Source organism: Nelumbo lutea, chromosome 5 (genome assembly GCF_056320005.1).
Source record: "Nelumbo lutea isolate HS-2025 chromosome 5, American lotus-T2T, whole genome shotgun sequence".
Taxonomy (NCBI): Eukaryota; Viridiplantae; Streptophyta; class Magnoliopsida; order Proteales; family Nelumbonaceae; genus Nelumbo; species Nelumbo lutea.
Window position 1 is genome coordinate 20117838 of NC_142688.1, and position 15271 is coordinate 20133108.

The 15271-nt window shown below is 34.4% G+C and overlaps 1 protein-coding gene across 11 annotated transcripts; it reads right to left on the reverse strand.

Moving 5' to 3' along the window:
• Window positions 1-3185: 3185 nt before the first annotated feature.
• LOC148850825 (phosphatidylinositol/phosphatidylcholine transfer protein SFH12-like) lies at window positions 3186-15163 on the reverse strand. Of its 11 annotated transcripts, none has more exons than XM_088945594.1 (15): window positions 14853-15163; window positions 14014-14134; window positions 11015-11234; window positions 8388-8487; window positions 8002-8268; window positions 7651-7728; window positions 7429-7530; window positions 7290-7339; window positions 7021-7123; window positions 6805-6903; window positions 6527-6616; window positions 5932-6067; window positions 4224-4618; window positions 3497-3568; window positions 3186-3421 (listed from the first exon to the last, which is right to left on the reverse strand). In XM_088945594.1, the coding sequence occupies exons 2-15, from the start codon at window positions 14039-14041 to the stop codon at window positions 3404-3406; spliced, it is 1758 nt and encodes a 585-aa protein (XP_088801720.1). In that variant the 5' UTR covers window positions 14042-14134; window positions 14853-15163; the 3' UTR covers window positions 3186-3403. The 11 variants fall into 11 exon arrangements, with proteins under 11 accessions (XP_088801720.1, XP_088801726.1, XP_088801725.1 ...); XM_088945600.1 differs by having other exon boundaries at window positions 4224-4612; window positions 5932-6055; window positions 14853-15029; XM_088945599.1 differs by having other exon boundaries at window positions 5932-6055; window positions 14853-15029.
• Window positions 15164-15271: the final 108 nt, after the last annotated feature.

Genomic DNA, 15271 nt, shown 5'->3' on the forward strand with positions numbered 1-15271 from the left:
TTTTTATTTTTTTGTCAGAATGGGCCATCCGTTTGGTTTGAAGGGTCAGAATATTTGACCCATGAACCAGACCCCTGACTGGTTTTGTCTATGATGGTTTTAAAACCTTGCTTCTTTTCGTATGAACGGTATTTTGAACAAGAAAAGGGTAAAGCTGGGTTTATGAAACCCTATTTAGTAGTTTTTTTTTTTTTTTTTTTGCAAAGATCAAGCTTACAAGACTTCCACACCGTTTACACAGCCTTTTATACTTGTACATTGGGAATATATCCGTACTTATATATTTTTTTATGGGAATATATACCCAATGCAAGGCTGCAACGAATTATGGGAGCACAAATAGTCAAGAATATTTTTGTATTTTACTTTTGAAAGGTAAACAAGGCATATTTAAATAGTACTTGAATATTTTCCTAAATATACAAGTAATCCCTTTATTTGTTTTCCATATTCTTTAATAGTCCAGATGTATGAGATAATGTTTCTTATTCCAAGAGACTAGGAGAGAGAGCATAGAAAGAAGTGTCAGGTCAATCAAGAAGAATACATAAGAATGTAAGCTCGACAAGAAAATTGCTTACTATGCATTTTCTCCATGCTTTCTTCTTCAGCAAGTATGGATGCTATCAAGGTTCAAAGTATCGATATGTATCGGCCTATATCGGCTAATACGTATTGTTTTGAGACCCTTCCGATATGGTCCTATAGTGAGTGTATAGGGGGTCTGAGTGGAGTCCTAAACCAGTTCCCCTGAACTGATTGTGAAAAAAAAAATATATATATATATATAGATAGATAGATATATAGATAGATATAGATATATATATCAATTTGCCCAATACACCCCTATTGACGTATCAATATTTTGAACTTGAATGTTATAGGAGTAAAGGACAGGTTTGTAGTACAAAATATGACCAGTTCCAATTGTGAAACTTTGTATCTCCAAAGATTAAAAGATTGAAAGTGGTACAACAAATTGTAGAGTCCACGAGAGATGCTTGTTCTACAAGCTTCAATACTCAGTAGGATGAATAGGCATTATTGTGTCAAGAGAACTACATATATTCTAGCTGAGGGCCATTGCATCTTCTATTTCGTCTCCCATTGTCAAGAGAACTACATACGTATATATTTATATACTCTGAACCATGAAGGCAATTAAATCTGGAGTAACTAAGAATCTACACTCAGCCTATTTGCACTCCCATGTATTTACTGATTCAAATAAAATCTGCACTGCAAACAAACTGAACCTACTTTTTTTGTGATTCACCAAATAAATTATAGTAGTTGCTTAGCTTTAGAAAAGTAAATACTGTAAATTGGAAGAAAATGTGAATATATTAATATACCTTTTGCGGTTTGACACCCAGTTTGTAGTAGCTCCCTGATTATTTAAAAGTTAAATTAAGTAAGAAAAAATGTTTGTCTTTACTTGGGGGATTAAAGTTCAGAACTTCAGATTAACACCCCTCCCCCAACCCCAGGGCGCAGGGCGCTCTCACACCACATGTTCTACAATAATTAATAGGAAAAAAGAATATCAGAAGAATGGTAAACTGCTAAGTGCTAACGTAGCATTGGCTTAGTGCTATAAGTGGAGATTCATAGTTAACATGCATGCACTACTAGTCTACTATTGACTTCGTTGTCATTTCAAATCATTTTAAACCGTTCCCTGTAATATATGGCGCTCCAACTAGTTTGGATTTTTTTTTTTAATTAGAATTGAACTAACCAGGGCTTTAAGGCCCACAAAGGCGTTTCGACCATACTTGGCCCCCATTTTCATAGAATCTTTAAAGATCCGGTTTTTATCCTTGCAGTATTTGACTAGTGTGAACCGTTGTTGACCTGTACAGTTGGACCGTTTGGCTCATGAATTGTTCAGGTAATTGGTTCTGTTTTATTCTAAATCCGGTCTTTGGTTAAAATTTGTTGAATTAATCAGCAGTCCGTTGATCTGGGCAGTCAAATCTTCAATCCGTTGTTCTGGGCAGTCAAATCTTCAATCTGTTCAATAGTTTTTGGTTATTTTATATTTATTTTTTTTTTTTTTGAAATAGGCTATCTGTTCAAATCAAATGGTCAAACCGTCAACCCGTGGCCAGAACAGTTCCGATTCCATATCGATTCTTAAAACCTTGATTAAACAGTGAAACAGTTCTACTTGTATCTTCAAATTTATCTGTGATAGGATCTTTAAAACCAGCTGCCAACCTGACGCAACTATAAGCAAGCACCCCCCATATAGATGGAATAGCTGGGTAAAAGGTTGAGTGGAGGAAGAGGATTCTCTCCTAGTCAAATGGATTCATTTAAGGTTCAATTCAGGACCTAAGGCTCAGTTTGGAAAGAGTATGAATACAAATTTGTAGAGTCAAAACCTTATATTTTGTATTATTTTGCATGTATTTGTACTGTACATATTTACATATTTGTATGTATTTGCATTGTATATATTTGTATTTGTATTATTTCCAAATTGAGTCTTATAAAATAATACAAAATATAAGAATTTGCACTCTACATATTTGCATTTGTACTCCTTCCAAATTGAGCCTAAGGCTGGCGTTTGGAAACGATGCAAATGGAGTGTAAATCTTGATTCAGGGTAAATTTGCACTCTGGTTCAGTTTTGCCTATGTTTGGCAACATTACATTTATGCATTGACAAATGACAGATCAATGAATATTTACATTGATAATAAGATGTAAAAATACATCAACAAAATAAATAAATTTGCATTCAAATGGGCTTTTGACAAAAAATAAAATAAAGCATATGCTTTATTGGAACCCATGCTTGCATCCATTACATCTAAAAGTTTGTTTTGTAAGAAAGTAAATTTGTTAGTGCAAAACTAACCCAATTTTGCCATTTATATGAATCGTTTTACACTCTACATATTTGCATTCACAATTATTTTCATTGTTTCCAAACGCAACCTAATGAATCATAATTCCCGGAAAAGGCCCATTTAAAAGCAGCTCCTTTGGTAACCAAAAGTGGTGCTAAACCAATCCAATGCTTGTTTCTTTTCCTCTCCGTCCGCCTTTTTTGCTTTTTCATTCATTAACTACATGATCTCTGTTGTTACTCTCTGGACTCTGGCTATCCCTTTTTTATATTTGAAGGATGGGAAGGATATGGATTATAAATTTACAAAAGAGAATATAAGTTAATTACTGAAATGCAACCTTTATTTAAGATAAATAGAAGTGTGAAAGAATGACAAATTGCGTATTTAAACAAAACATTTGAATTTGAATTTTTTGGATTATGAACATAAAATCAGAGTGCATTTGGGGTGGCTTTAGAGTATTCAAAATCACCAACACGTCAACAATTTTTCACGTCTTTGTTCTCTGCATCACAAGATATCCAGCACCTTTTTCTTCACCAGTATAATGGATTCTGGATAGGTGAAAATATGTTCATTAATATGACAAATATAAAAATGCAAGTAATACTATAGCCCAAGAAACATACCTTCTTCTTCTTCTTCTTCTTCTCAATGTAAGCTAGGCATTCCTCCTGTTTGGCAAGGGAGTCCTCAAGAGCCTGGAGAAATAAAAGCAGTTAATGCACAAACAAGACATCTAATCTTCTTAGTCTTAGTTTCTACTTTCTAGCAATTGAAATGATTGTACTATATTTGTTGCCATCTTGTTCAAAAGGTGTATAATTCAACCTTAGGGCAACTGAGTTGTACATGGTACAAACAAAGAATTCAATTTACCCAATTGTGTTAAACATTCAGACAGTAGCTGAATGCCTGTAAAAGAATAAATATAAAAACATGAAGTTGACACGTTTCTACATCTCCAGAAGACAAGTAGACCAGTGACTCAATTTTTCAGGAATTCATATTTTTTGTTCAGCAACCATTCCCACTTAGTCTATGTTTGGTTGCGGTGCAAAATTATTTACACTGCTGCAAAATTATGGCAGTATAAATGATTTGGGTGCAAATTTTTGACTTATTTTTATTTCAAATTTTACCTTAAAAAAAAGTAAAATAAGACCTGAACCAGAATAAGGTAAAACCCAAAACAAAATTAAACCAGAATTTGCACTTTTTTCATTTTAACTCCCATGCATTTCAGATTAGAACATCATAAACTTTCTGGAGAGGTTCTTCTCGATCCCTAGCTAATTGGCCTGTATTTGTTTATATTAAATCATGAGGTATAATGGTAAATTCCATTGACTTTACCTTCTTGGTTGACATAAGTTCTTGTTCGAGGGCTTCAATACGGCTTAGAGCAGCGTTAAGCTTTTCTTCCTTCTCTGGAGGCATTGTTTCAGGTTTCGTACTTAGAACATTCACCTTCTCTTCTAGTTCAGCCATACGCTTCATGATGGACAAGTATTCAGTACTGGAGATGGCAGGCCCAGACAACTGCTGGTGAGGCTGGCCTTTAATAATTGTGTCATTACAGTAAAGGGGACTGGAGTAAAGGGTAGCATCAGTGATCTTCTTTGGCATGTTGCGTGTCAAACGGACCATAGTTACAAGGCCCATAACAAAGGTCATTATCCCAGTAAAGATATGCTTGTTATCGTATTCAGGAGCCTTGCAAGCGTCATTCACAGGGAAACAACCTGAAACTTCAAGAGTAAATAGGTTTACTATTAGATGCTTTGTATTCAAAATGTCTTCACAAGGAAAAATTGGCATTCTTTCTCGGGTTGCTTAAAGTAAGGGCTAGAGGCCCAGAACCAGGAGCATAAGTGCAGAATTGCCAATAACATCTCGTATTCCATATTAAAACACTATCTGTTGCTTTTCCTCCTATCTACCCATTTCCACCAAACATGTTATTGTTGATTATATATTATTTTTCTTTGTTTGGTCTCTTTAATGCTATGTTTATATAAGGGCCATTACCCAATGTATGCTATCCAGGGTCTTGGGAGGAATGGCTGGAGAGACCTAACCTTTGGCATTTTTGCACAAAGTGGCCACTCTCAGACTCAAATAAATGTTCTAATGCTAGTTAACCCTAGATTTTACCATGTCACCAAACAATAGTCCCTACTTTGGGCTATGTTTACATCTAAATCTAAAATCTCATTTTAGAATCCATCATGGTGGAGAGAATGGTATAGAATGTTTGGTAAGTGTTACTGTATTACATGGATTACCCTAAATGGACAAAGTGTCAGCATCAGGCATATGTTTGAATCTGATATTTCGTGGATGTTTGGGGGAAATTTCCATGTAAGATTTTCATCTATCTCTTTGTTACTTTGACATAGATGAGTATCTACTATACATAATTAGTTCCAACATTTCTTAAATTCTTCTAGGTAATAAATAAAGTTTTTGAAATACCTCTGCAATTCTCTATAGGTTAATAGAATTTATGATATAAAGTTTTTGTAGTAAATACTGATTGGGATCCATTTCCCTAATTGAATGTTTTTTTTTTTCATCATGCGGACTCCTGGACACATGTTGGATCCCGATTTCCATGTCTGTCCATGCAACGACGTTTGGTCAGAAAGTTTTAGTATATAATTAGATGGAATATATCTAAACTGCTTACTTCTACAAAAAGTAGTTCAGACTTTAGATTTCTCCATTTGGTGGATCTAATAGAGGATTTCTCTACTTCATAAATTAACCCACAAGGATAATTGATAATCTATTCCCCAAGAATTTCCAAACTATGTTACCTGATATGGCAAACACGACTGAATATCAGATATTAAATTACTAAAAAGTATCCGACTCAATACAGCGTCCTTGTATAGGTATCTTGGTGTCATAGTTTTCAAAGGGAAACTGATTTATGGAAGCCATATTGACTGGTTTAGTCATCCAATAATGATTCTAGCCACTTGACGATGAATCCTTTAGACTTGTTGATAATTCATAAAACACAAATTAAACAATTAACAGATCAGAAGTCATGTACCTTTAGAGAGAGGGAGGTTGTCACCTTGTACCACTTTATGCCACGTAGCATCAACAGTCTTATCCACAACTGGAATGGGGTTATCATACTCATTGGTGTTTGGACAATTTTGTTTAGCTACAATCTGCATGGTTTCCTAACAGGATAAAGTGAAAGAGAAAGTAGTAGAACTATTCAGTTCTATAATTAAAAAAAAAAAGAAAGAAGAAATAATACAAATAAAAAGAAAGACATGACAAAATCCAAGCTTAATGGGTGGAATTTAGACACATTTTGAACGTATGAAGCAGCAAACATCTCTTTTGGCTTTGCAAAAAGTACCTAGATTGCCATGCTAAGAGGAATGGTCTCTAAACTGAGTTCTATAGGTGCTGCCAGTCAGCATGGCCTTGACTTAGTGACCACCTTGTAAACTCTTCTAATAAATGAATGGCATTAATTTTTAGATTCCTCACTTGTTTTACTAGCCTCAAAACTATTATCCTTCAGAAGAAAATGACACAAAACAGATATTAGTTATATAGTGCTGACTCAGAACCTCAGAATTTTTAAGTACCATCCATAAAAAAAAAATGTGCAAGGAAGTTTTACTTACTTCATGGACGGGAGATTGTTGTGGGTGCTCTATGGACCCCCTAGTGTCCTCAACATTGAGACCTGTCTCCTCCTTGGATGAATCACATCTCTTGACATGGATTAAATACAAGGGGCAGATTCATCAGTAAAACATTCTATAACCAAGGTTCCATTACTAAAAAAAAAAAAGCTTGATCATTAGTATAGAAACATTATAAACAAGAAAACCAAAATGGGGAGGGGGAGGGAGGGAAGATAAAGAAAGTAGACTTTTATCTTTTCAAAGTCAGGGTACACCTTTTGGTAGACTATCTCATCCTCTGAAATCATCTTCTCCTCAGTTTCTGTAGTAGTGGTTATCTTTCTTTTACACACAGCAACACCATCCTGGATCATCTGCTTGTCAAGATATCAACCCAGGAATGTTTATTGACTATGTGGTTGCATTTCAACAGATAAGAAATAAACCAGAAATAGAAAGGAAGAAAACTAAAGAAAAAATAAATGAATGACCTTAAGTATTTCTGGGTCCTTCCATGGACCCTTATCAGAACGCATACAGCCACCTTCATGATCAGCACAGGTACAAGTACCACCCAAAAATTCTGGCAACTCGCTGGTGAAAAGCCACAGAATGTACTAACAAGCTCAAGATTCAAGTTAAAGTAGATAAATTGTGTTGTTTTGTTTATAAAAATAACAGATCGCTTGCTACCCAGTGGAATATGAGAAAACAGGAAAAAGAAAGCATCTCATTACATTTTTTTTTCAAAAAAGTTTACCTGGCATCAATTACTTCAAGCAACTTGCTCTGGAATTTATTCCCAAGAACCTGATGGAGACAACCTCTTACCAGTTAAGTGCATACATTGTTAGAATTCAGAAACCAGCATATAAGACAGGGAAAAGATATTTGATTACATGGATTTTTGCCGTAGTCTTAGGATCAAGGAAAGTCTTAATAGTATTCCACAACAGTCTAAATCCAGAACCCGCATTGATGATGAACATGCGGCATAAGGTCTATAATGAAAAGAAAGAAAATAAAAAAGAATCCTTATGATATCAGCTGTGATGTCATCTGCACTATGTAGCCAAACCAAGAAAGTGATTGCATGTTACTTTAACAAGAGAGCTAAGCACCTCAGGATAATTATCACCATCAATCTTCTGAAGACGCACAATAAGGTCCCTTGCAGCTTTGTTGAAATTTTTAAGGCCCTAACAGTTCAAATTATTAGGCACAAGAATAGTAAGCATATCATCCTTAATAGAATGAAATCACCAGAATGTCATGTAGAAAGAAAATTAAGAACAATGCGTGACATTTTCAATTTGACCAGAAAACTCTTCACCAACTAATAATTGAATGTCATTGAAGGTGGATACCAGTCGATTCAGAAATCAATGATTTTTTAGCAGAGATAAGTTCAAATATAAGACTACAGAATTTAATTAATTTCCCCAACATAAAATGTTTCGATCCTCACATACCACTCCTTGCACATCAAGGATTGTTGTGCTCTGATCTATGTGCTTTTTTACTGCAATTGAACATGCTGGGAACTTAACGGCAAAATTTCTCTCAAATTCCCGGACATGATATTTCACATATCGATCCATGTTTGTAACTTGCATCAGCTTGACAGGATCAACTTGACCAAGTTTCTCAATGTAAACAGGATGTCCTTCCTTATCAACTCCATGATGCCCTTGGGGATACTGTTCCAGGACTTCATTGAGTTCTTCAAACTCAAACTCCTGAAACATATAATATATCAAAATGGAAACAAAAGGAACATCAGACCACATAAGAAATTGCTCGATAAATTGATTGGTAGAACGTTATCAACTGACTGCAATTTCTTCCCATGAAATACCTCCATGATTGTGTCAGCACCAAATTCCTTTCTCCACTGAACCATGTCAGCCCACATTTGCTTTGTTTTCTCAACATCAAATTTTCTTGCCTTCAAAAATCTATATTATAAAAAGACAAGTTAACTAAGCACAAAAAATGGAATACAAATGATGGCATCCACTTAATTAAAAGGAGTAAAGCAGTGATGCTTCTAGAACCAACATAATATCATAGGTTTATGCTACAATTATTACAATGCAAAAGACATCTTTATATAACCTGTATATCTATAGCTCATATTTCCCTTTGTATTTGATAAGGGAAACTAAGGCACTGACACCCAACATGGACTGCTCATTCAGGTGGATCCTGGATCTGTCAACAACCTTGTTGACTATAATTTCTAATCTATTTTCTATTATAGTTTTTTTATACTATAATTCTCAGCCTTAGGTTGTGCTTGTACTTCCCCTAATTCTATCCCTTTACAATAGTGTGTTTCTATTGCCACGTTTAATAAGGCTATCTAGTTATTGTTTTTGTCTTTCTGACAAAAATTTAGAGCTCATCTTTGTCACCTACACTTCTATCATAAATATTTTAATAGTATCTGTGACTTCCTGACTGTATGTTACAAATTTTTGGCCCAATGATGCCGGTTTGTATCTTTGACTTCCTAACTGGATTATCTGCAAGAGCTACAAGAGCTTATCCCTGGAAAGCTGCTCACTCCATTCTTCCATTTTTCCTTCCTCAGTTCCTTGTGTTAGATATGATGTATGCACTGGGGATAGAATCAAATTCTAGGAGCATATATGGCTGGGTCAATCTACTTTGAAAGATCAATTTCCTACTTTGTTTGTTCCATCTTCATTCAAAGGGGAACCTGTCTGAAAGTTTGTTATTTCCTCGTACTCAAACTTCAGTTTTGATTGGGATTTGGGTTTTAGGAGGGGTTTGAGGGATTCTGAAATTCTTTGTGTACTTAGACTATTACAAATCCTTGATGGTGTTTTACTGGACCCTTTAATGTTTGATGGTCAGATTTGGACTTGAGGGCTCTTCTCTTGTGCATCCTTCTTCATGGTTTTAACCCAACCCCCCTCTAGTGCAGCCTTTCCTGATTAAAGAAATATGGGATAGACTTATACCACAAAAAATTAGAGCTTTCACATAGGAGGTTTTCATGAGAAAATGAACACGTGATTTACTTCAAAAGAGGAGATCATCCTATTACTTATCCCTTCATTGGTGTGTCCTTTGAAAAGCAAATGGTGAGTTATGTTATCACTTGCTAATTTCCTCTCCATTTGGGTTTGGTTTTTCCCTCTTTTTGGATGCAGGTGGAATCCTCTAAATAATATACAGAAAGTCTTTTTTCTCCTACAATGTTTGTGTGGACAAAGAAAAAGGGAAGGATAATGTGGAGATGTACTAGGGCTAAAATCGTTTGGACCTTGTGGGAAAAAAGAAAGAAATTAATGTTTGAAGGGAAATAAAGAAGCATGGAGACAATAATTGAATGTATTACTATAAAGGTGGTTCATTGGGTAAAATCCTTGGAGAGTATTTTACACTATGCAGTGGATGATATCATAAAAATGTGGAAGGGAGGTAGCTCTGACTTCTTCGAAAAGAATTTAGTAGTGGAAGTTGTATGCCACCACTAAGAGGGTATGTAAAACGTAATTTTATAGTAGTAGCATATAATTCAGGACCATCGGGACTGGGTGGTGTATTTAGGAATGAGGAAGGGCATATAATCGGATTGTTTTGGGGACCAATTGGCGAAGGAGGTAGGGTTCAAGTAATGGTAGTAATGGGGGGAGTTCAAAGAGCAAGGAATATGAACATAAAGAGGTTGATAATCGAAGGTTACTCAAAATCGGTGGTAGGGTGGATACATAAGAAGAAGTGTTATGGCCCTACAAAAATGAAATCAAATAGTTCAAGTGGCCAACTAGAATGATGGTGGCAATGATTCAATGGGTACAAGGGAAAGCCAATACATGGCTGATTTTCTAACAAAACAAGGGGTGGGGAGAGATAAAATGTTTCGGGAACAGTTGTAAAATAAAATGAAATTAGGATAGAGATAAGAGGCTTTATCTCTAAAGGCCATTACCCAATGTTGGTCCCAGGTATTTGGGATCTTGGCCTCTTGGGAGGGGTGGACTGCATAAGGTTTTAACCTTTGGCATTTTTTTGCACAAAGTGGCTGCTCTCAGTTTCATAACCGCATTCTCACGCTTGACAGCCCAAGGTTTTAAGATTACACCAAGTAATGGCCCCTAGGCTTTATCTCTAAAGGTTTTCATGTAAATTGTATATCTCTGTACATCTTAATGGTTCTAATGAATAAAATTATCGTTGTTATTGTTTAAAAAAGTTTGTTTGATCCAGTGAGATGTCAGACAATTTCTCTATTTCCACATATGCATGTATGTAATACAAGTTTTTTGTTTTATTTTTCAGGTTTTTGCAGTTGGCAAACCCATAAAATCAAAACAGTTCGAATTGCAAAGGTTTCATTTTTTTTCTCTGGTTAACATCAAAGAGTGATATTTATAACCATAAATCCATATAAAAAATAGTGGTAGAATGAATGAATGATTGAGAGAGAGAGAGAGAGAGAGAGAGAGAGACCTCAGCATCATATGATAATCATCGTGCTTTGAGGGTAGTAATTCATCCAAGATGAGTGCTTGTCGAAATGCTTCCACTGCCTGTAACTCTTCTGCATCCATACTATCATCAATAGAAATAGACATAACTCTACTGCTTCTCCTTGTCAGGGAATTCCTGAACATGCTGGAGGCATTAAGAGATTTCTTCTTCAGAGATCCAGCATCAGATCCTTCAAGACCTTTAGACAAATGTACAAAAATGAAGGACTATTAAACATGAGGTGTTAAAACTATGAAAAATAAAGGGATTTCAATTACATTATACTGCTGTGCCATGACATTATCCAATGAAGCAAAATACCACAATCTCCATAGTAAACAAATATATCTTTTTGTTTCAGTTGGACAAGCATAACCAAAGAGGTCCTACCGAACAGAAAAATTAAATCATCATAGTATTCAGAATAGTTTCAACAAACTAGAATGGCTATTACGTTTTCATTTTTTTTTTTTGGTGATATATTTTCATATAATAGCATGATTACATGGCACTCCTTATCTATTTAAAATTTTTATTAAGATTGATGGAATAAGAACAAGGTTGACAATGGATTGTAGCAAATATTTATTAACATCCAAAGCTCATTCTAGTTTTATCCAGAAATATTTCTACAGCAACAAATATAGAACACAGTTAAAAGGAGTTCGGATGAGCTGGAGACAAAATTGTAGACACTAGGCTGGGCTACCTATCACGGCTGGATATGCCACTGTTCAGTACAGATGGCGCTCACAGTGAGCATGGCGTGTTCATTGGTGATAGGTAGCCCAGCCCTTTTTTTGTATTTGGTGCCACGCACTACTAATAACCTCCCCTTTCCCCAAATCAATGGTTGCGGGAATCGATTCTGCCTCAATGCTGGAGCGAACCAGCTAACATACCAATGAGCCACCCCTTGGTTAGTCCCAACCAAGTATGGTAGAGGCACTTTCCTTTTCTTCAATATCTTTCAACTATTCCTAATTTTTATGTCATTGTTATAGGTTCCATATAGGGGTGCAACTTGGACAGGCCTATCCTGAAATTTTACATGAGTTGGGCTTGGATTTTTTGTCCTCGAGCCGGGCTCAAGCCCAAGAAGTTGAACTTTTTTATTTTTTGGGCCAGGCCCGAGCCTAGCCCTTAGGTAGATCGAATCCAACCTGAGCTCGGCTTAACTATACACATTCATACATACACATATATACATATGTAAATTTTGCACACATATTTGTGTGTGTGTGTGTGTGTATGTGTATATATTTGTATACATATTTACCTATATATATATTCATATTGTGAATACATATTTATATACATACATAATATATGTATACATATTTGCATAAATACATATATATACGTATAATTTTAGAGTGGATTCATTGACCATCCCAAGCCTGGCCTAGGCCCAAACTTAACCTAAATGCATCAAATTATAGTATGGTCTAGGCTTGAGTTGGAAAGGTCGGGCTTGACCTCGGGCTCAGTCCGAGCATAAGTCAGAAGGTATCAATATGCCACTACCAAATATATGATAATTATAAGCCTTACTACTTGCTAATTGTGAATTCTAAAGCCCTTCATGATTGGTTGAAAATAATTAGTAGCTTTTTTCCACCTATCTATATCTATACTATATATAAAAGTGTGGATGCAAAGTGAAAATTTTTTAGACTAAAATTACATTTTTATTTCTTGAAAAAGAGTATAAAAGTCATTTTATTACAGATTTAATGTCAGTTTAGTGGCTACTAAAATTCCCATATTTGTCTATTTAGTAACTTCAATTATTACTTTCCACCTCATTTAATCTCCTTCCATTAAGTCTTATACTTAAGGTATTAACTCCTATATTTCTCTTATTAAATCCTATATTTAAGTTATTTTTCACTAATAGGTGCTACTAATTAGATCTATGTCAATATTTTTAACAATATAAACACATGTATTTTAAAACTAACTCAAAAACAAAATCATTCTTTATCAAAGTGGTGGCTAAGAAATTCAACCATCCGAATCAAATTGATCAACCTACAAAGTCATAGTTAGGTAATAATTTTTTTTTAAATAAAGATAAATATAAAAAATTACAAAAATGTAGAAAAATTAGGCATGTTTATGATATTTTTGTTAATCAAATTAAGAAAATAAGTGTAATAAACAAGAATTATTTACATTGATAATGAAAATGAAATACATAATTTAGAACTCACCTAAAATAAAATTATTTTATTGTTTGGCAAAGATCAATAGTTCAACTTTTGGGGATAAATAATAAAAATTAAGATAATATAAATAAATATATAAATAAAAGATACATAATTTTTTCAAAAAATACATTCAGACACATGTATAATATTATATAATTATCATATTAAACAAAAAGTAAGTGTGACATATTAGAATTATTTTATACAGAAATAAAAAAATTATAGAGAAAATTGAACACATCTATTAATTCTATATTTACACTACTATTAAAAATATCAATAAGATTGTGGAGCTTTTGAATAAAATACTCAATTTTGAATTTAATTCCTATTTAATTGTGAGGTTTGAATTATAAATTGAATTACTACTTTTCACATCATTCAATTCCATCTATTTAAATATTACATTTCTTTAATAAATGAATAAAGAAAATATACATAAAAAAGATAAAACATTACAAAAAAAAATCTAGCCAAGCATGTAGGACTATCAATAATACTTGATACTTCACAATTTGATTAGATTATCACATATTTGGATGAGATGTTTATATAATCAAATTTGTATTTGACCATTTATATCCAATTAATAATAAAAAAATAGAAAATAAAAAATACATACTTATAAAAATTTAGATATCATTATGATCTAGAATCGTCATTGTCACGTGCAAGCAAAGTACAATAGTACGAAAAAAAAGCTTGAAAATCAAAACAGAAAAGTAAAAAAAAAAGTAAAAACAATGAGCTTATTTGAATATTTACCGGGTCTGGCGGACGTTACGTCATTCATTTTGTTGCTCGTGAATCGTTCCGTCAGACAATAAAGGGCAGGGGAATCAAGCACTCACATCAAGGTACCAGAACAAAATCCCTAACCAAATGCCTGCATCTCAAACATGCTAAAAATCAGCAGCAAAAAATTTAATATATATATTTAAAAATGATATAACCAAAAAAGAAGGATACCTACAAATCCGTTTCCCTCCCATTCCCAAACGTTAAGACCAATAGTTATCAATTTATTAAATTATTACAGTCTCAAATTTCTTCTACGGATAGCTTTGAATCCAACATTTTATTTAGACGCCTAAACAAAATTTGAAATGGAAAGAATCTACGACAATTCAACAGCTAAAATGTAAGCGAGGAGCCCTGAAATTTCAAGTTAAATATCACCAACTTGGTCCCTTTAAAACACGAAACAGAAATCACACTTCCAGCAGTTCTAGATCAAATTAGAACACCAAGTTTCTTCGAGAATAACAAATTCCAACTGTACAATCCCCACCAAAAAGTCCAGAGAGGGAGGGCCCTTCATACATTTCCCCTGAATTGAAACTAAAACTGAAGAATATACAATTATAAGAAAATCAAATTTAGTATTACAATTAAAAAAAAGAAGCTAGAAAAAAGGGAAATACGGATTTAGTCCTTCCAAGTTTCCAGAAAAAAAAAAAAAAAAAAGCCACAACAGGAATAGCAGCAAAAATACTGATAATGATAAAAGAAATAGGGTTCAAAGTCAAGCAAGTTGTACACTTTTTAGGTTCGCAATTGAAAGTTGAAACACGAATGTCGAGTTAGAGAGAGAGAGAGAGTACCTCTGAAAGAGGGGGAAAGAAAAAAAAAAAGAATGTAAGGTTTAGGTGAAGGGAGGGTTTAAATGACTGAATAATCCCCCGAAAACGGGCAAGACAGCGAGGTGAGGAAGACACGATGGTGACAGAGACAGTGAAGAGAGAGAATGATGGTCTAGGGAGAGGAGGAGTGAGGAAGGGAGAGAATTGCGGATTTGTTTCGTTTCTTGACGGAGTCTTCATCTGCATGCCCTTTTGCTCTCTGTTTCTGTTCTCGAAGAGAGAGAGAGAGACGATATGAAAGTCACTCCATTCAAATCGTAACAGCTTTTCCCACCCAGCAGAACTGAACTTTTTCCAAAAATAACGTCTTTCTTCCTTTCCCGGCAAAGTTATCCAATACTTCGCGTTGTATTATGTTGCCTTCCATTGTCCCCTGGATC

Coding starts and splice junctions, on each gene's coding strand:
- LOC148850825 (XM_088945589.1), bottom strand. CDS start 14,041: ATGAATGACGTAACGTCCGCCAGACCCG. Junction 7,531..7,629: donor TGCTTAGCTCTCTTGTTAAA/GTAACATGCAAT, acceptor TTTTCATTATAG/ACCTTATGCCGCATGTTCAT. Junction 6,617..6,804: donor ATGAGATAGTCTACCAAAAG/GTGTACCCTGAC, acceptor ATCCATGTCAAG/AGATGTGATTCATCCAAGGA.